Genomic DNA, 22,057 nt, shown 5'->3' with positions numbered 1-22,057 from the left:
CACTGTGTAACGCGAAAATATAGATCCCAAGGAGGCGTTTGAGTGATGACAGGCCGAAGTTTTTGCCGCCTCGCTAGCTACCATATATCAACGACAAACTTGTCAGCTTCATCACAAAGTGAGTGAGCTCAGGTAGGCGACACCATCCGACATTATTTTACTCACAGTCCAAAGTCTTGGGATCGCTGATTAAGGCAACAACTACAACAACAATACTTTAAACATATTTTAAGTTTTCTGTTGCTAAATGAGAAGGCTTATTAAAAATGACTCGGGTTTAAAACAGCTATGTCAAACTTATGCCCCGCGGCCCAGACCCAGTCACCCGTTGGACAATTTAAACCTGCCAGTTAAGAATTTCTAGCTATGTTAAAAAAAGAAACGAGTCCGTGGGTCGTTTATATCAAAAGTTTTGATTTTTTTCAATAAATGCAGACCAAATGCTCCCTCTGGTCGATAGAGGGTAGTACTCTCAACTTGAGTTTGTATAGCATGGTGAATTGGCTCAGGTGAGAAACTGCATACAATCAACTGTTGAAAAAAAATGACACATTCAATGGCAAACAGGATTTTTTCTAAAATTTTTTTTGAATAAATGTCTTATGCTTAGAAAATATGCCTTGTCATCCATGATTATAAAATGTAAGATCATCTCATTAGCTGCACCGCTTATCCTCAGTAGGGTCGCGGGGGTGCTGGAGCCCATCCCAGCAATCATCGGGCAGTGGGCAGGGGACACCCTGAACCAATCGCAGGGCACACAGGGACAGACAACTCGCTCGCTCATTCACATCGAGGGACAATTTGGACCGGCCAATCCACCTGAAATGCATGTCTTTGGAATGTGGGAGGAAACCGGAGTGCCCGGAGGAAACCCACGCAAGCACGGGGAGAACATACAAACTCCGCACAGGAAGTCCGGTAGCTGGATTTGAACCCACACAGGTTCCCAAGACCTTAGAACTGTGCAGCACACGCGCTAACTACTGCGCCGCCGTGCTGCCCATGTATATATATATATATATATATATATATATATATATATATATATATACATATACATACAGTGGAACCTTGGTTTTCGAACGACTCACAGTTCGAACAAATCGGAGTACGAACAAAAAATTCGAGAAATTCTTGCTTCGTAGTTCGAACAAAAATCAGAGTTTGAGCGCTGGTACGACGCATGAGTGCGTACGCGAGGGTGGGATGCTGAGCGGCGTACGGGTGATGAAAATACGTGAAGTCGCAAAACCACGTTAAGTAATCCGCGATACAGCTATGGCTAACTGTAGTGTAGTGGTACCGTCTAGGGGAGAATGTTTTACATCACATTTTTTTTTACTCCTTTTAATTTTCTCAGGTGCAATTGCAACTCCACTACAATAGGGGGCGTCTGAGATTAAACAAATGTGTAGCAAAGACAGAATTTCGTCGAACTCCACCACCCCGATGAAGCTGGAGTCACCAGAGTCATCAATGACTTTAACGACACTGTCATGAACAAATTCCGAAAAGTGCTAAAAAGAAGGCAGAAGCAAGTGATATTGGATAGATATTTTAAGAGAAAAGAACATCCTGTAGCCGAGTCATCCGTAGCAAAGAGATTTGAACGTGTGAGCACCCCTCAGACAGAAGAGCTCCCCGAAGTTTTTATGGAAGGGGACTCTCCTTACAAACAATAATTTTCCTTCCTCCTTCGTCCCTCTCCACCGTCCACCTGCGCCTTCTGCTGACCACCACAAAGGTAAAAAATCCTATTCATAATTCTTTTCTTTATCCTTTTTTTTTATTTTTACATGTTCATGTTAACGTAATCTTTCGTACAGAAGATTACGATAACGCGAATGTACGATTAGCCTGGGTTACATTTATGTTTATGTTATTTGTGTCTTAAAGGTAAACAAAGGTAAACATTCAGGGTGTTGGAACGGATTAAAACGATTTACATTATTTGTAATGGGAAAAATTATTTCGGTGTTCGAACAAATCGCTTTTCGAACAGGGTTCTGGAACGGATTTTGGTCGAGAACCGAGGTTCCACTGTATTTTCCGCACTATAGGGCGCACCGGGTGGTAGGGCGCACCCCCAAAAAATAGTTTTTGGTCCTATATCTTCCATAGATAAGGCGCACCGGATTATAAGGCGCTACAATGGGAACGTCGACAAAACAGTCAGATGATTCAGTCAAACTGATTACCCCCTTAACATTCCCAAAGCTTGCTAAGAAGCAAATACGTGTCGTAGACATGTGCGGATGCAGTGTCCGTACGATGCCACTCAAATGCATCATTTCAAATATCATTCGGAAGGTTAAAGTCTTGGGATTCAAGAAATGCCAACCATTCCTTAGTTTCTATTTTCTTTTTCGCTCGCAACTTTACTGTGCATATGACAATAAACACTTGGAATTGAGTTTAATTCACTCAACTCATCACAGCAACATCAAGATCGTTCTAAAACAAGATACCGGGAAAATATAAAGCCGCATAGCTCACCTAAGTTCTCACGTTCAATAATGATACGCAACCATAGTCTTCTTACAACCGTGAGTGTAGTAAATCCAGGAGAGTAAAATATTTACAAATACAGACTAATGAAACATGTTTCTTTATGGCGTAGTTTAGAAAGCTTGCTATTCAGTCATCTTTTTCGGCCAATTGCAGGGTTTGTTTTGGCCCTCTAGCCTATCCGAGGCTCCGAATAACTTCAGCCAATAGCGATCGATTTAACTGATGATTGACACATCTTTTTCGGCCAATTGCAGGGTTTGTTTCGGCCCTCTAGCCTATCCGAGGCTCCGAATAACTTCAGCCAATAGCGATCGATTTAACTGATGATTGACGCATCTTTTTAGGCCAATTGCAGTGTTTGTTTCGGCCCTCTAGCCTTTCCGAGGCTCCGAATAACTTTAGCCAATAGCGATCGATTCAAATGATGATTGACACATTGGTTAGCCAATGAAATGCCGGTATATAAATCCCAGCATACACCGCGGACTACTCCACGTTCGGGGTAAATCGAGTCGGCGGCTGTTGCATAAGTTGCGAGACCTTGCGATTTAATATTGAGCCATATATAAGGCGCACTGTATTATACGGCGCATGGTCAGCTTTTGAAAAAAATTAAGACTTTTAGGTGCGCCTTATAGTGCGGAAAATACGGTATATATATATATATATATATATATATATATATATATATATATATATATATATGGTGGGTGGATCCCTTAACCACTAGACGAGGGTCAAAGGATTTGAACTTCTTTTCTAAACACTGTACATCGGGGTTGTTGGGTAAATCTCTTTTTATTTTATTGTAACTTATTTTGGATTCTCTCTTGTGCTAAATTGTTATTAAACTTCTTTTTGTTGCAACATTGCTCGGATGCACTATTCATTTACATTCACGAACAGTTATTTCACTCAGGCCAGTCTCTAAGCACTACGTTGTGAAATTTCTTTGCCTTTTATTTTAATAGTCTTTTCTCTTTATTTATCTTTAAAGTCTTTATCACATTTTTACACTGGAGTGCTATGTCCAATCCTGTTGCATACAATTTTTCACAACATTGATATCAATAACAAAAAAGATCTCATCTCATCTCATCTCATCTCATTAGCCGCACCGCTTATCCTCATTAGGGTCACGGGGGGGCTGGAGCCCATCCCAGCCATCTCCGGGCAGTGGGCAGGGGACACCCTGAACTGGTTGCCAGCCAATCGCAGGGCACACAGGGACAGACAACTCATTCGCTCATTCACACCTAGGGACAATTTGGACCGGCCAATTCACCTGAAATGCATGTTTATCATTCAAATTAATTAATGACATTACAGACAATCTTGAATCTTGAAAAAAGCTGGTACTTAAAGTTAATTTCGGGACATTCTGACGTCATGATTGTTGGAATTTCATGTTATTATAGTTCTTTTGGATCCACACATTCATAGTTTGTTGTTCACTATAAAAAAACAAAAACATTTTATACTATTTTTAGATTATTTTTTTGCGGCTGGCCTGGACCCCATGTGTCAGGGATCAAAAATAACAAACATTAATTCTGCCTACACTGCAGCGCCACTCATTACTGAGCAGAAAATAAAAGTGAACAAGAGTATGGTCGCCGTGAGTTAGTAGACCGTGACATAAATGCTTTGTTTAAAGTACCTTCACTGTGTTTTCACTGTGTTCACTTGAGTTAATCCATTCTGTAAATAACTCTTATTTTGGGGTGCTTCAGATAATGATGGGTAATCATCATTTCTCTTGATGAGTGCTGACCCCATTGCAATTGATAATTAAATTGCTTCACGCACCATAATAATGGCAGCACAATCTGCCACAGTACCCGGAATGGGCTCATCTAACAGCCCGATCTTTTGAGTATTCACGAGTAGGGTGGAAATGAAATGGTAAAATATCCGTCATTAAGAGCATATTTATTGTCATTTCAGGTAGCAGCATTTTATGCTCAGTTCAAGAGATAATAAAACCCAAAAATAATGATGCAATGGAACGGCTGAATAAAGTTGACATGCAGTAATGAGACAAACACTTTCTCCATGTGCCTGATTTCCAAAACCTTGCCTGCCTATCTCTCAGTCCAGTTATGTATCTGCGGGGCTTTGGGAGGAAAAAAGGGGACAAGGGGGTCCGTGTATAAATAGCTTTGGTGCCTGGTTGCATAGCAACTGATGCCATCTTGCACAGTTGTAACGCCCCTTACCACGCCTCTCGTCCTGAGTGTTCTATGCCATTTCCCTCCCTCAGCTGTCTGCCTTACCATCAAATACAGCCACCACCATGTGGCAGTGACTTAAAAAAAACATTGCTGTCTAGAAGATTGATAAAGAGATGTGCTCATTGGCATCTGAATACAGATATTTATCCTTCCGTCCGTCTATCCATCCATCCCAACATCTGTTCATCCATCCCCCTGTCTGTTCTTCCCCCAATCCGTCCGTTCTTCCCCCCTATCCGTCCCCCCAACAATCAGGCCCTCCATAGATCTCAAACATATTCTTTTGGTCCCCTCGAGCTATCAATACATCGCATCCATCCTCTTTTGTCCATCAATCATTTCTGTTTTGGCGAATCATCAGTGTCAGGCGGCAGAGTGGGGAATCTTTTACAAATGCTGCCTGTCAAGGAGGGAGGAGACCGTCCCCAGAGGTTTCAATAATAATACTCACTTGCAAACTTTGTTTATTAATTTTTTCCTTCATTACGTTTTCATTCAAAATTGTCATTGGTAGGCTGCCAACAGAAGAAAACTAGTTCATCGACAGCGCATGCCGTCTTCTTATTTGTAAGAGGAAATGCACCATGTGCCCTGGGTAAATAAAGGTTGGATAGAAGTTTATATTGTTTTTAAAATTGGACTTCTGCAAAAGAGATTACCAGTTTGTTATTTTGACTCTTAAATCTCAGTCTTGTTTGTTGTAATTACTATTATGCGCTATTTACATCATTGTCACCATTGTACAATCATGTTGCTGTTCTTTGATCTGCTTTCATAACCAAGGAGATAAGATAAAAATTATCAGAGGAGGGCTTTCAGAACAGGTTTGGTTTCTTTTCTGATGTTTGGGTCCTCTCCTGTTTAAAATCCATAGACGTCTTTTTTTTTTATTTTTAGTGTCTACTCAACTAAAGACTTAAAAGTTGGCAAACAACTGCAAGGATATAAATACATGGAACCAAAAGCAGGTGTAATTGTTACATTTCAAGTTTTGAATCAAATTGATATAAGCTAAAATTGAATGAATGAGTTCAAGTATTTTGGGGTTTTGTACACGAGTGATAGTAGGATGGAACGGAAGATTGACAGATGGATCGGGGTAGCGTCTGCCATCATGTACAGTGGGACCTCGCTACTTCGCAGTTCCACGTTCGGGGTTCAGAGCTTCGCGGGTCTAAAAAATAATAATAATAAAATTAAAAAAAATATATATATATTTTTTTTTTAAGCATTTTTGAAGGGGCGTCGCTATTTCGCGGATTTTTACGTTTAGTGGCTGGTTTTGGTACCCATTAACCGCGATAACCGAGGGATTACTGTAGTCCCTGTACCGGTCTGTCATTTGAGAGGAGCCAGTTGAGGTGGATTGGGCATCTGATAAGGATGTCTCCTGGACGTCTCCCTTGGGAGATGTTCCAGGCATATCCCACCGGAAGGAGGCCCCGCGGATAAACTAGGACATGCATGTGAGGCTATGACTCAAGCCTGGCCTGGGAATGCCTCAGGATCCTGTCAGATGAGCTGGATCAAGTGGCTGGGGATAGGGAGGTCTGGGCTAGCCTGCTGAGACTGACGCGACCCCAGATAAGTGGAGCAGGATGGATGGATGGATGGATAGATGGATGAATGGAATGACATGAGTAGCTTTACCTTGGGTAGATGCCACTGACCATGTCCTGAGCTAAGGGATCGGGCGATGTGTGGTTCGGTCCTGCGGCTTTTGAAAGCAGTAGGACAACCAGCCCTCTCATCTGAAGGTTGTTTCTGCTGTCGTAAACAAACCCCCTGCAAAGACCAGAGAAACATTTGAGTCAAATATTGTAAACAAAATTTGACTAACTGGGTGATTGCTAGAGAACTTCATTATCCATTATTCAACACGTCGCTGAAAACAGTTTTTTGGGAAATGTTTGCAGTTAGCTTAAAAAGTATGTTTTGAGGGAAATTGTGAGGAGAATCTTGAGCATAAAAAACTCACACACTGCTACTCGTTATTTGCTCACAATCCCAGTATTGTTTAGAGTAATTAATACATTTTCCCACTAGATATAGTATTTATAGGGTCGAAACAAACAATTATATTATTTTAAATCAATAAGTCCGACAAATATTTTGATGATAAATAGACCAATCTATGCACTTCTAATAATATGTTTTCTCACCATACATTTGTAAAAACTATCCAAATCATTCATTATAATTTTGTAACTACTTTGGCCCAAATGATGTCAGAAAATAGGTAAAAACGATAATCATGCCCTCCTCCCCAAAAAAAGATTGTTATCTGAGTCTTTTACACCAAATATATACATTCAGACTTGTTTGCATAGCCACCAATAGTCTTTAAAACCAATACAGTAGCAATTGGAATTTAATTATCGATCATTAGGCACACTGGCTCGCGAAACTATTTGCCCCCCTTGAACTTTGTGACCTTTTGCCACATCTCAGACTTCAAACATTAAGATATAAAACTGTAATTTCTTGTGAAGCATCAACAATAAGTGGGACACAATCACGAAGTGGAACACAATTTATTGGGTATTTTAAACTTTTTTAACAAATAAAAAAAACAAAAAGTGGGTGTGCAAAGTTATTCAGCCCCATTGAGTTAATACTTTGTAGCGCAACCTTTTGCTGGGATTACAGCTGCAAGTCGCTTGGGGTACGTCTCTATCAGTTTTGCACATCGAGAAACTGATATTTTTGCCCATTCCTCCTTGCAAAACAGCTCGAGTTCAGTGAGGTTGGATGGAAAGCTTTTGTGAACAGCAGTTTTCAGTTCTTTCCACGGATTCTCAATTGGATTGAGGTCTGAACTTTGACTCGGCCATTCTAACACCTTGATGTATTTTGGTGAACCATTCTATTGTAGCGTTTGCTTTATGTTTTGGATCATTGTCTTGTTGGAAGACAAATCTCTGTACCAATCTCAGGTCTTTTGCGGACTTCTTCAGATTTTCTTCCAGAATGGTCCTGTCTTTGGCTCCAACAATCTTCCCTGTCCCTGCTGAAGAAAAGCAGGCCCAAACCATGATGCTGCTGCCACCACCATGTTTGACTGTGGGGATGGTGTGTTGAGGGTGATGAGCCGTGCTGCTTTTACACCAAACATAACGTCTTGCATTGTTGCCAAAAAGTTTGATTTTGGTCTCATCTGACCAGAGCACCTTCTTCCACATGTTTGGTGCGTCTCCCAGGTGGCTTGTGGAAAACTTTAAACGACACTTTTTATGGATATCTTTAAGAAATGGCTTCCTTCTTGCCACTCTTCCATAAAGGCCAGATTTGTGCAGTATACGACTGATTGTTGTCCTATGGACAGATTCTGCCACCTCAGCTGTAGACCTCTGCAGTTCATGCAGAGTGATCATGGGCCTCTTGGCTGCATCTCTGATCAGTTTTCTCCTTGTATGAGCTGAAAGTTTGGGCTTGGTAGATTTGCAGTAGTCTGATACGCCTTCCATTTTGATATTGTTGCTTGCACAGTGCTCCTTGGGATGTTTAAAGCTTGGGAAATATTTTTGTATTCAAATCCAGCTTTAAACTTATCCACAACAGTATATCGGACCTGCCTGGTGTGTTCCTCGTTTTTCATGATGCTCTCTGCGCTTTAAACAGACTTCTGAGACTATCACAGTGCAGGTGTATTTCTAAAGAGACTTGATTACACACAGGTGGATTCCATTTATCATTGTTAGTCATTTAGATCAACATTGAATCATTCAGAGATCCTCACGGAACTTCTGGAAGTAAAGGGGCTGAATAATTTTGCAAACCCACTTTTTTGTTTTTTATATGTTAAAAAAGTTTAAAATATCCAATAAAGTGTGTTCCACTTCATGATTGTGTCCCACTTATTGTTGATGCTTCACAAGAAATTATAGTTTTATATCTTGATGGTTGAAGTCTGAAATATGGCAAAAGGTCACAAAGTTCAAGGGCGCCAAATAGTTTTGCAAGCCACTGTATTTGAAGCAGCTTAGGTTTGTAGGCAGCGAGATAAAGGGAATAGAGAGAAAAAAAATAATTAATCTTGATATCAATCGAGTCACAATCGAAAAACCCTACATTGGATAAATTAAATACAAGATATTTATGAGCTCTCATTCCCCCAACTACTGGCGAGGATCACTTGATGACGGGCAGCGCTGCAACTAGCGATTATTTTCATAAACGATGAATTGGTCGATTATTAGATTGCAGTTTAACATAAATATAATTGAAGAAAAAAAAATAGATGAAGGGTGAAAAGCACCTATTCAGAGGATTTGCAGACTTAAAATTAAATAGATTATATATATATATATATATATATATATATATATATATATATATATATATATATATATACATACAACAATTAATCAATTATTAAAGAATAGTTAATAATTATTTTGATTATCAAATAGCTGTTGAATAAATTATTAGTTGGCCTCTTCTTTTTCTACTCTTGTTAGATCCTGTATATACTGTATACAGTATATATATAAAGGGGGCAGGAGTATTAGACACAATTGTAGGAGATCTTAAGTTTCTTGACAATTCTTTGCATGAAACAGCCTTAATTTCTTATTGCCTGTCAAGTTTCCCATGAAAGTTCTCTTTATCTGGCCATTATGACTGTTTAATCACACTCACAAATTTGATGCTCCAGATACTCAACAAGTTCAAAGGAAGGTCAGTTTTATAGCTTCTCGATCCCGCTAAATTGTTTTCAGTTGTGCTAACATCATTGCACAAGTTTTTTTTTAATCATCTATTAACCTTTTAACAAAATTAGCAAACACAGTGTACTCTTAACTGGAGTACTGGTTGCTGGAAATCGACCTCTATACACCTTTGTGCAGACAATTGCAGCTAAAATAGTAATTTATCACATTAACAATCCATAAGGAAAGTATTTCTGATTAGTTAAATGTTATCTCCATTAAAGAAACAATGTTTTTCCTTAAAAAAATAAGGGCATTTTTAAGTGACGCCAAACTATTAGATGATAGTGTAAAATTTTAAACTAATGTAGACCTTCTTGTGATCAAAGTCTCACCCCATCACTATACTTGGAGTCTACTAAATAAATGTAAGTACACAAAGACAAACCCCATGAAGTGCAACGGTCGCTGCCTGTGTGGTAGCTAGATTAAATATCTTTTTAATGTCTCTTGGGAGCGCTTAGACCGAGCGCCTCTAATCCTGTCCCGATGGGAGCCCCTCGTGCAATGAATCAAGCTCTCGTTAGGGCTCCGAGGCAGACAGGCAGCCACACCCCCACTGCTCAATGCCCAGACATCAGCCTCACACTTCACACTAGCGCTCCCCCCATTCCCCTTTGCTTTAACCCACCCCTGCACCACAGAGTTGATGTGGGAGATGGACCATGAAAAGAAGGCGTGAATGCAGCGAGAACAGAGTGGAAGTAAAGCCCAGCCAGAACTTAGAATGCAGAACGCCGCATGACGGATATATGAGGGATACACGTCGTCATGGTTGAATAAAACAGACACGAGCCTTAGGTTTTGGAAACTGCAATCAACAAAATCCTAATGCCGCAGTAATCCCACACCTTTTTTCACATTTTGCATCATTGACCCTTCAGCCCAGGGGTGGGCAGACTGAGTGGCAGGCACAATGGGCTAAAAATGTTGGCCGAGGGGCCGGTCTTGGAGCTCATCCATTTGTTCTTATTTATGAATGATTTTACATGCAGACATCTACATGTTATATTTTTTTAGATCTGGTTTTATCATTTAAGAACAGTTTTAAGATTAGTCTCATTAAATTTGTTTTGAAACACAATTAAAGAAATAATATATTACGTCCCTGTTTTAGGCGCTAAATTTGTGTTGTTGTTGTATTTTTGTAGTATTTTCGTTCTAGTACTTTTGTAGTTGTATTTTCTAGTATTTTTGTATTATTTTGTAGTGTTAACACTATTTTGTAGTATTTATTTCGTAGTATTTTTGTAATAGTATTTTTGTAGTTTTATTTTGTAGTATATTTGTATTGTTTCATAATGTTTCTTAAAACTATTTTGCCGTATTTATGTCGTTGTATTTTGTAATACTTCTGAAGGGGTTTGGTTTGATTAGTATTTCTGCAGTAGTATTTTTGTATCATTTAAGCATTTTTTACTTTCTTTTAGAATTAAAACAAAAGTATACACTTGGTCCCTGTTTTAAGCACTAAATTTAATATAAAGCTTTGTAGTGTTACTGTGGTTGTATTTTCGTAGTATTTATGTCGTAGTATTTGTGTAGTAGTCGTTTTGTAGTATTTATGTAGCATTTTTGTAGTATTTCTGTAATAGTATTTTGGAGTGTTGATGTATTTTTTGTACTATTTCTTGAGTAGTATTCCTGTATAATAGTATTGATGTAGTAGAATTTTTGTATTATTTCTGTAGTATTTTTGTAGTAGTTTTGTAGTAGTTATTTATAATACTGAATTTCTGTAGTTGTATTTTTGTAATTTTTTTGTGGTACTATTATTGTATTGCTCTAGTAGTATTTCTTCTGGTATTTATGTAGCATTTTTTTCAAAATGAAAGCAAAATAACATATTAAGCCCCTGTTTTGAAACACTAAAGGTTTGATGTTTAGGGTTTTTAGCAATTTGATGTATTTTTGTGTTATTTTTGTTGTAAACTCACAAAGGGGCAATCGGGACAAAGCTGCCCCCCAAAAATATTTTTTTTTATGAGTAGTACTTTATTTCCTATTGTATATATCGTCAAATATAGTTTGACCATTTTCGTTAGGCGGGCCGGATTAAAAAGCTTGCCGGGACGTAGTTTTCACGCCCCTGCTGCAGCCCATCAAAGAAGGTTCAATTGTGGTCAAAAGAAGCAAACTAAAAATCAATTCTAAGGGGGTTTGTGAGTGCAGGGAAGTGATTAATATTTTCCTCATTCTCTTTAACAGGAAATATCAATCAATCACAGAAACGAGCAGATCTGGTATGATAAAAGTGAGCCAGCAAAGTAGAGGAGAAAAATGAGCTGCTGTCATGTCGGGAGGGTTGTGAACAGGTCACCACGCCTTCTACTTGGACTGTGAATGAGAACTTTCACCAGCCTACAAGCAGCTGCATTTCTAAAGATCAAATCCTAAATAACGTTTCCTTGAAAAGACACTGAAGCCTGCACAGAAATTGGGTTGGTCTAAAATGACGTCAAACTACTATTTTTAGAACGTGGGAGGTATTCAAAAAAACTTCCAGAAAAACTGTTGCACGCTATGGCCAGAAAGTGTGCGTTAACAGAACGCAAATTGTGAACCGATCCACTTTACTTCATCGCACATTCAGTATGTAAATCATGGTAAGCAATATGATGTTCACTCGCTGCTCTGTACCGGAGATAACACCATAAAAGCAAACAGTCAGTACATGCAGGGAGTAGTAAGATTAAAATCAGAATATAGATAGATAGATAGATACTTTGTTCATCCCCGAAGGGAAATTCACATTTCCAGCAGCATCCCTGAGCTGAGAATATTACTTGGCTTTTATAAAAAAATGTGAACAAAAATACAAAACCAAATATGCTCTTATTCTGTTTTGTCTACTTAAGTCATATTTATGTTCATGTAAAGAAAATGTGTCCATCATGTGGCCCAAGGGCCGGACTAGGCCCGCCAAGGGTTTGAGCCCGTCCCGCGAGACAGTGCCAAGAGAAGTTCAACAGAAAAATGAGCTGCACTTCAAAATGTGCCCACTTGATGTTTCCTAAGCCTGGCCCAGACACTCACACAGCAACTGGAGATAGATTACTTTTACTCTCTCTCTCTCTCTCTGTCTCTATTTCTTCCTCTCCCATTTCTCCCTCTTTCTCATACTGTCTCTCTCTTTGCCTCACCCTCTTTATTCATTTTTCTCTTCTATGTTGTTTTCTTGCTCTTTATCTTTTTTCTCAATTTGTCTCTTTTTTCTTTCTCTCCTCCGCTTTTCTTTTTTTCTGTGCTTTCTCTCTGTCACTATCTCACATTGTCTCTCTCTCTTATTTTGTCTCTTTCTGTCTCTCTCTTTCATTCTTTGTTCCTCTCATTTTTTCTTTCTCTTTTATCTTTTTATCAGTCTTTATTCTCTGTCTCTCTTTTACTGAATTTCTTTTACTTTGTCACTTCTTTCCACCTTTCTCTCTATTCTGTTTTTTTTCTCTCTCTCTGTGTGTTAGCCTTTCTTTCTCTCTCACTTTCTCTCTTATTGTTTCTCTTAGTGACTATTTCTTTCTCTTTCTCTTCTCCCTTTCTTTTTCTCTCACTCTCTAGCCGTGTCTTTTGTTTATCTCTCTCTTTCTTGGCATCCTTCTCTCATTTGTTGGTTAATTTACCTGCAACATTTTGATTATATTTTTTATCACTACAGTCAAATGCCACAATTATATTAATACATATATGTAGGTAGAAGTTTGTTCTCCTAGCAAGCAACTGAACACTACACAACTTCTAAACACGCAAGTGTAAACAACTAAGCAAACTTTTGTAGCATTGAGGAAACAAACAAGGTACTACATTGATTGTGGACATGAATAAAATGACGTTTTATTTGTTATCATGGGTTAAATGTAGAAATATAGTTTTCTTAGGTAATGACAATGCTCATGCTCTGCCCCTTACAGTCAGGTTTTTCCAAAACACCATTTATACTCTTGTCACTAGTCATCCAAACAGATTAGTCGGATTTGCCAAAAACCTGAATCTTGATCTCAATACAACTATTCCCCGCATGTAGACATACCCAGTGCATCGTTACTAGACCTGGAGTGTTTCCCACACTTGTGTGCTCATGCATGCAGCAGCTCTGTTATTTTCAATATAAGATAGAAATGTTATTATACTTAACATCGCCACAATGAACGTATTTATTCATTGCTTTGTTATATACTTTTTTGTTTGTCTGTGTGAACGGTTAGAGCTGAGACAATGACAATTTAAAGTCTGCAGTCAGTCTACGAAGTAGTTATTCACCAATATCATCTTTACTGTGCTAATCCTGATTAATGGTGGTACATGGGCCCAATAATCGTTTATAAAGCTGTGATTTAGGAGCAGAGCTGCTTTTAAGACAACTGCAGTAGGCTCACAACACTACCTCATGATCCCTGATTGCACACTCCATCCATTATCTGCACTGCTTATCCTCAGTAGGGTCACGGGGTGCTGGAGCCCATCCCGCTGTCTTTGAGCAGTGGGCATAGGCTGATTGCACAATGAATTGATATTTTAATAGATAAATAAATGAATAAATACATAATTGAATAATCTGTCACCTGTTTCTTACCAATAATGAAACAACAATCATTTTTAAATAAAATTATCCATCGTATATAGCGAAGGTTACGTTCCAAAAATAACTCCTGATAGGGGAATTCCGTGTAGTAGAATCCATATTTTTTTTGCAGTTACTTTACAATTAAATACTATGTTATACACTGAAATTAAAAAACAAACCCCTTTACAGGCTCAAAATGTGTTTAAATTATAAAAGCACTGTATAAAATGTTGTTTTCCCCTATTTTCTTTTCTTTTCTACAAATGAATACCGTACAATCAAATAATAGAGAATTAAAATGCAGAACACAATGCACCATTGAAGTAGCAAAACCATGAAAAGAAAGCTGTGTTATAGCGAAGGATTGCTGTATACACGTAAACACAGTATAGACACAGTAACAATGTGTGATCCTATTTGTACACACATTCAGCAACCATTATGAACCTTTTTCTAATATCATATTTTAACGTCAACATTTAGAATGGAAGGGGCGTTTTTTAATCAGATTTTAATTCAAATCAAAATTGATTTTAATTTTTTATTTTGTTTTTTACCAATAGGAGGTGCATAATAATCTACATTGTCCCTTTAAAGTAACAGTGTGTATAATTTGACCACTTTATGTCGCTGTACTGTGTCGTGCAACCAATTTATTGACCAGCCTTTAGTAAAGGTCTGGCTTAACAGAATGATTGTCATTTTTATATTTTTACCCAGTTCATGAAATACAATATACAAATGAAACTCAATTCAAAACCTACAACTATGAAAAACAATTAAGGACCTAGAAAGTAAAAAAACGGTTGACTAGAGAAAAAAAAAACTCTTCTTGGTCCCGTCCCCTTGAGAGTCTGCACACTAATCAAATTATGTAACTTGTCACGAAAAACAAAGTCTTATATGTTCCATGAATTACCATATTTTCTGCACTATAAGGCGCACCTAAAAGTCGTAATTTTTTTCAAAAGCTGACCATGCGCCTTTAATACAGTGCGCCTTATATATGTCTCAATATTAAGTCGCAAGGTCTCGCAACTTACGCAACAGCCGCCGACTCGATTTCCCCCCGAACGTGGAGTAGTCCGCGGTGTATGCTGGGATTTATATACCGGCGTTTCATTGGCTAACCAATGTGTCAATCATCATTTGAATCGATCGCTATTGGCTGAAGTTATTCGGAGCCTCGGATAGGCTAGAGGGCCAAAACAAACCCTGCAATTGGCCGAAAAAGATGTGTCAATCATCAGTTAAATCGATCGCTATTGGCTGAAGTTATTCGGAGCCTCGGATAGGCTAGAGGGCCGAAACAAACCCTGCAATTGGCCGAAAAAGATGTGTTAATCATCAGTTAAATCGATCACTATTGGCTGAAGTTATTCGGAGCCAAAACAAACCCTGCAATTGGCCGAAAAAGATGACTCTGAATAGCAAGCTAGCTAAAGTACGCCATAAAGAAACATGTTTCATTAGTCTGTATTTGTAAATATTTTACTCTCCTGGATTTACTTCACTCACAGTTGTAAGAAGACCATGGTTGCGTATCATTATTGAACGTGAGAACTTAGGTGAGCTATGCGGCTTTATATTTTCCCGGTATCTTGTTTTAGAACGATCTTGATGTTGCTGTGATGAGTTGAGTGAATTAAACTCAATTCCAAGTGTTTATTGTCATATGCACAGTAAAGTTGCGAGCGAAAAAGAAAATAGAAACTAAGGAATGGTTGGCATTTCTTGAATCCCAAGACTTTAACCTTCCGAATGACATTTGAAACGATGCATTTGAGTGACATCGTACGGACACCGCATCCGCACGTGTCTACGACACGTATTTGCTTCTTTGCAAGCTTTGGGAATGTTAAGCGAGTAATAAGTTTGACTGAATCATCTGACTGTTTTGTCGACGTTCCCATTGTAGTGCCTTATAATCCGGTGAGCCTTATCTATGGAAGATATAGGACCAAAAACTATTTTTTGGGGGTGCGCCCTATAACCCGGTGCGCCCTACAGTGCGGAAAATACGGTACATTTTATTATCAGTCATACGAACTAAGGTACAATTTTTAAACGCTACGGTAAATTCAACTCATGAAACTTGACGGACACGGAGAAAAGAGTTTGTCCTAAGTCCACAAAAGTGTGGAGAATTCCACACGACACAAAACAAAAAAAACGTGATATGGTATGGGAGCACCAAACCAACGAGGATGAAGGGAGCTCATTAGCAAGGTAAGCCAATACATTATTTGTTTTAATTCGTTTGTTATTTGTTTCAAAAATGTGGAAACGCCACCTTGGTCTCTGGTACCTAGCTGATGTAAGCGTTTGCTTTTTAGCTAAATAATGACCCGCATCTGTGTGTGTGTGATACTTTTTATTTCATTTAAATAATCGTAAGCAGTGCTTAATTGGGATTTGTACAAAAACACTCTACTTTTCACAAAATGGTGGAAAGATTAAGCATCAAGTTTTAATTTTCTGGCAAAGTCCAAGTGATTAAGTGAGGAAACTTAAATTTAGTCTCTGGTTGCTTGCTTATTGCTAGCGTTTAAATGTTAGTTTATTTATGAATTTTTATTTCAGTTGTATGAAAGAATAGAGTTTATTTGGGCACAGCACAAAAACAACAGTACCAATTACTAAGTTACAAAAAAGAACAACAAATAATTTCCACCAAACACACGGGAAAAAAAATCCGCTGAACAATACAATATTATCTTAATCATATGCCCAAAGGGAGTAAGTAGGCTCAAGTAATGCTTAATTTTACTTTAAAAAAAAAGTAAACTTGCACACAATGTTTTCAATAAGTTTAAGATTAAGCATCAAGTTTTAACTTCCTGGCAAAATCTGAGTGATTTTTGAGTCATTGTAAATTGTGCCATAATAATACTCATACTATACATTCTAATCTTAATACAAAACAGCAAACAATGACAAGCTTCATGATGAGAAAGAGACATCATGCACGCCACAGCAAGCAGCTGTCATTACTGAGAGCATCCTCAATAAACATGATCATCATTGACATGCTCACATTTTTGTGTTGCGATGCAAAGTTTTTAAAGAAGGAAGAGTGAGTGAGTTAGTAAACAAAGGTGATGGTGGTTACTTTTTGCTTGTTAATGTTGAAAATCATGTTACTGGGTTTTCTCATTTGCATCTTGTTCTTGTTCCAAAAGCTCATATCCCTTTAAACAACAAAAATACCTATTTCTTTGCACTTTTTAAAAATACTCTCTTATACATTTGCAGGTGTGTACAATTTATCTGTATGTATTTTTTTTATCATTAAGATATTTGACTTGGAATGCTAATGTTGATAAGTGTCACTGGGTTTTGTGATTCTCAATGATTTCTTACTCCAAAAGCTCATGTCCCTTAAACAACCAAAATGCCTTTTTTGCACTTTATTAATAAAGTATATGTTTGCAGTTGTATAGCAACATTTGTGTGTATTTTGTTTGTCATTTGACAAACACTGAATATTTTATTGTTTAATATCATAGAATATTTAGTTTTGTGCACTATCTTCTTAATTCTCCACAAAATTTCAATATTTAAATAAAGAAGAGGAAATTAATAATGTGTTTTTTTTTCTCGGATTCAGTGATTAATCCGGAAAAATAATCGTCAGATTAGTCAATTATTAAAATAATCGTTAGTTGGAGCCCTAAAACGATCCATGTTCATCAATGAGACACTTTATGATGAAAAGCCACATAACGATTTTTAAACACCCAGAAGCGATTGCAAAGCATTTGGCTGGTAGTTTATTTATTAATTTCAGTCAAAGAGATTTAGGCTCATTCAACACTGTTCAGGAGTGTCACTTCCCATTTGTAAACATAACATTACTCTTTGTGGTTATCAAAAACACTATTACTACGCCATACCCAGTTCATTTATTTCTAATAAAGTATACATACAGAGGAAAAAGCATGGTTGCACTCAATTCCATGCAGCCAAGTCTAATATCTGATAACAAACTCATGATATTGGGTGGTAAAATAGTAATTCAGAATAACCATCGTATAACATACCATAACCATAATACACTGGAGGAATCAAATGGATAGAACCTTTTCAAGGCAGTGTAGTAGTTCTGACGCTGTGTTATTTTATATATATATATGTATATATATATACATATATATATATATATATATATATATATATATATATATATGCAGTGTTCTCGTTTGCCCGAGTCCCTGCGTCCTAGACGCATCATTTTTGATGGGGACGCATAGTCTCAAATCAACGTGCGTCCCCGGGACGCAACTTTTTTGCCACAAAATTGTCATTATTACCCGATTACTTTTTTTAACAAAGATTTACTGCACTCCAAACTTTTCGTCAGGCAGATCCGCCATTGTTGTTTTGGTCTCGCGGTTCCGGTTTTCGTCTGAAAGCCGATCTCGGCCAACGAGATCTCATTGCTTCGAGGTTACGTCAATGTTGTGGTGCTTGTCGTCGAGCGGAGGTTAAGTATGCCTTCGAAAAAAAGTTAGTATTAGGTGAAAATCAGCACAAAATTGGTAATTTCTTCAGTGTCAGTAATAAGTCGAAACATAATGCCGAAAGTGATAACAACGGCAATAATTCCGGCAAAAAAAAACGGCGGAGAAATTCATACCTGTCAACCTGTATGTTTTTGCCGTACAAAGTACGTTTATTATGCATTTTAAGACGTGTACGACGTACGAGAAAACCTGTACGGAAAAACACAAATTTGTCAATGATGGGTACCATCAGGTATACACCGACTATCACGAAACGGCAAATCAATCAAGTCAAACGAGTTTGAGTTGTGTAGTGAAAGGAAGTCCGTCTTTTTTTAGAGAACCAGCTTTTTTGGCTAAACTCATTAAAAAGAGCGGGCTCTCAAAAGGCTCACTTGCTTTGGTGATTGATATTATGAATTATGTTGTATAAAGAAGTTAAGAAAAAAAGGAAGTATAAAAGTAGAAAATAAAAAATCGGTATATTACCAACAAGAATTTGATGCAGAAAATGAATTAATAATTTGATGATTAAAACTGAATGAATATATAGATTTATATTATATATTTGTCGCCGATTTACAATTTCAACCTCGATAACACTACATTTTGGGGACCCATAGATCTCCATAGAGATCCATAGATGTTTGAGCATGCTAGTCCCCGGGACCCATCACTTTTCAGAGGTAAAATGAACACTGTATATATGTAACCGCGGTGTACCCGTCCCACCAAAGATCCACATTCACGCTAGACTGAATGATGAGGCTTTTATTACAGTTGCCGCAATGAGCAACACAGCACATCCACAACATGTGGTTAGCACCTCCGCTGGCTATCAACGCGTTAGCAGCACGCTGTAGACTGCTCTAACCATATCAAATAGTTTTCTTTTCAGTTTACATAAAATACATTTTAGAATATCAACTATCACAATACATTTTACATACATTTTAACAAGATACTTTTAACAAGTAATACCACATACCACATATAGTGTTTTTTTAATTCAACATATTTTTTTTCCTGAATTTTAACCAACATCATCCTTTTTATATATATGAGAAAATAGAAATAATTACAATAACGAGTGTAAAAACGGGAACAATTTACCTGCAATGAGTCACACAAGATATCCACAACATGTGGTTAGCACCTCCGCTGGCTTTCAACACTATAAGGGGAATTAGCATTTTAGTAAAACGTGCAACGTCCGGCAAAACTAACATAAAAGTCGACAGAAACAAAACGAAAATAAAGCCAAACAGCTTGACAACATCAATCTCATTACTGTGCATGTTGAGAGATTTGTCAGCTGTGGTTTTAATGTTTAAAATTAACTTTTTGTGGAGCACTAAAAGATCGTGGCTCACGTTAGCAGCGCGATAGAGACTGCTAACAACATCCGCCTGCTGGTCACAAAATCAGAAACCTTACCCCCTACCAGCAGGTGCCACTGTTGGACTCGTCATTGCAGGACGCTTATACAAAAACTATACAAACATATTTCAGCAGGAATTTCAACAAAACAAGTTATTATTACACCCGTTACATACATACATACACATATATATATATATATATATATTATATGTATAGGGCAGCACGGCGGCGCAGTGGTTAGCGCGTGTGCGACACAGTTCTGAGGTCATGAGATCGAACCTCTTGTGTGGAGTTTGCATGTGCTCCCCGTGCTTGCATGGGTTTCCTCCGGGCACTCCGGTTTCCTCCCACGTTCCGAAAACATGCATGTCAGGTTAATTGGCCGGTCTAAATTGTCCCTAGGTGTGAATCGGCGAGCTAATTTTCTGTCCCATGCCCAAATATAGCTGGCATGGGCTCCAGCACCCCCGCGACCCTACTGAGGATAAGCGGTGCATCTAATGAGATGATATATGTATATATATATTACATTTTAATAATATTTAAGTTTGTCCTGGCCTTTATTAAGTAAAACAGAGGTTAAAAATGCTACATTTGTTGCGAGTGTTTGAGCACCCCAAAAACGGGCATGTGGATCGGGGAACAACGTGTGTCTTGGTTATACCTTGCGGTGTTCAGTAGAGGGTGTTGCGTTCCAACCAGCTTCTTGACATGCATGGCAACATTACTGAACTCGTCGCTTAGTAGACAACGGAGGCTCATGAAAGACGTTGGGTAACCGACAATTTTCTCGGCATCAGACACAACTTTACTCCAGTTTGAAGGTCCCGGGCTGGAAAATAAACTCAGTGTCCTTCGCATCGGTCCAGAGCAGACTGTGCACGGCAGTCGCGTAAATAAGGAGGCAAACATCTTCTCTTTAATATATCAGCACGTCTTATTACCCTCTACGGTATTTCATGCCATCATATCACAGTTTACTACTTCCGACGCCGCATGGTTTTGAATGGAGTTCATTGGATTAGTTTTTAAAAAGGAAAATCACTCTTTCGCAACTGTTTCACAAGCCACGACCTGTCACAGTGGGCTGCCATCTTGAAAATCATGTAGTGATGTCACAACTCTGGTATGCGTCACTTCCTGTCACGCCGATTTCATATGGCTATTTTTTTCCCGATAAAAATCACAAATAAAAAAACGTCTTAATTTTTGATACTAACAAATTATATTAAGGAAAATTACACACAATACGTTTTCATTGTTTACAGATTCCGAAGAGACGCAGCAAAAATAGACATAAGTCGGGGGGCCGCATTGTGTTAAAACTGTGGACAAGGGGCCTATCCTGGACACCTGTCCAATTTTTCCATTTATGAATAAATACACATGCATACATACAACTACATGTTATATTTCTTTATATTTGTTTTTTCATAGATTCGTTTCATCAAATTGGTTTTGAAACACTCACAATTAAAGAAAATTAATATATAAGGTCTGTTTAATTTGCTATTTAGTTTTGTCATATTATTGTAACTGTATATATTGTCCGAAGTATTTCTGTAGTTTTATTGTTGTAGTATTTTTGTAGTATTCACACAGTCGTATTTTTGTTGTATATCTGGAGTACTTATGTTGTATTTTTAAACCATTTCCATAGGAGAACGTGTGTAGTATATCAGTAGTATTACTGTTATATTACTGTAGTTGTATTTTTGTCGCATTTTTGTTGCGATATTTCTGTAGTATTTTTTTTTATAGTATTTTTGTAGTATTTTTGTAGTATTTATGAAGTAATTATCAGGACCAGAACGGAGACAAGACCCACTTGCGTTACGTTTCCCTCAGTTTTATTGGAAGAAAGGAAAGGGTTGCCCCCACGATCCGGTGATCGCTGGACGCGGGAAGCAGTCGCTCTGGACGCGGAAGTGGGACATCCGTGGCGAGCGATGACGGTGTCTGGAACGGAAAAACGGGTCAGTAGCCAGCACAGCAGAGCAAAAACGTGGTCGGGGTCGTAAGCAAGTCGTGAGCCAGGAAAGGAGAGTACACGTGGTCGGGGACAAAAAAGGTCGAAAGCCGGGACGAGAGTAGACGTGGTCAGGATCAAAAACGGGTCGAAGCTGGGGGACAGACAGGTGCAAAAAACAG

The 22,057-nt window shown here is 38.1% G+C and overlaps 1 protein-coding gene across 1 annotated transcript in view; it reads right to left on the bottom strand.

Annotated features, from left to right (window-relative positions):
• Window positions 1–21,019, bottom strand: part of pdss2 (prenyl (decaprenyl) diphosphate synthase, subunit 2) — a 46,663-nt gene extending 25,644 nt beyond the window's left edge. The window contains exons 1-2 of the mRNA XM_088355015.1: window positions 20,571–21,019; window positions 6,399–6,533 (exon numbers count right to left, since the gene is read on the bottom strand). Of these exons, the coding sequence (XP_088211141.1) occupies window positions 6,399–6,533; window positions 20,571–20,818 (383 nt within the window). The 5' untranslated portion in view covers window positions 20,819–21,019. The remainder of the gene's footprint in view (window positions 1–6,398; window positions 6,534–20,570) is intronic.
• Window positions 21,020–22,057: the final 1,038 nt, after the last annotated feature.

The sequence above is a fragment of the Urocampus carinirostris genome, chromosome 15 (genome assembly GCF_059441175.1).
Source record: "Urocampus carinirostris isolate Australia breed hairy pipefish chromosome 15, RoL_Ucar_1.0, whole genome shotgun sequence".
Taxonomy (NCBI): domain Eukaryota; kingdom Metazoa; phylum Chordata; class Actinopteri; order Syngnathiformes; family Syngnathidae; genus Urocampus; species Urocampus carinirostris.
This window is presented reverse-complemented; position numbering and strand designations above follow the sequence as displayed.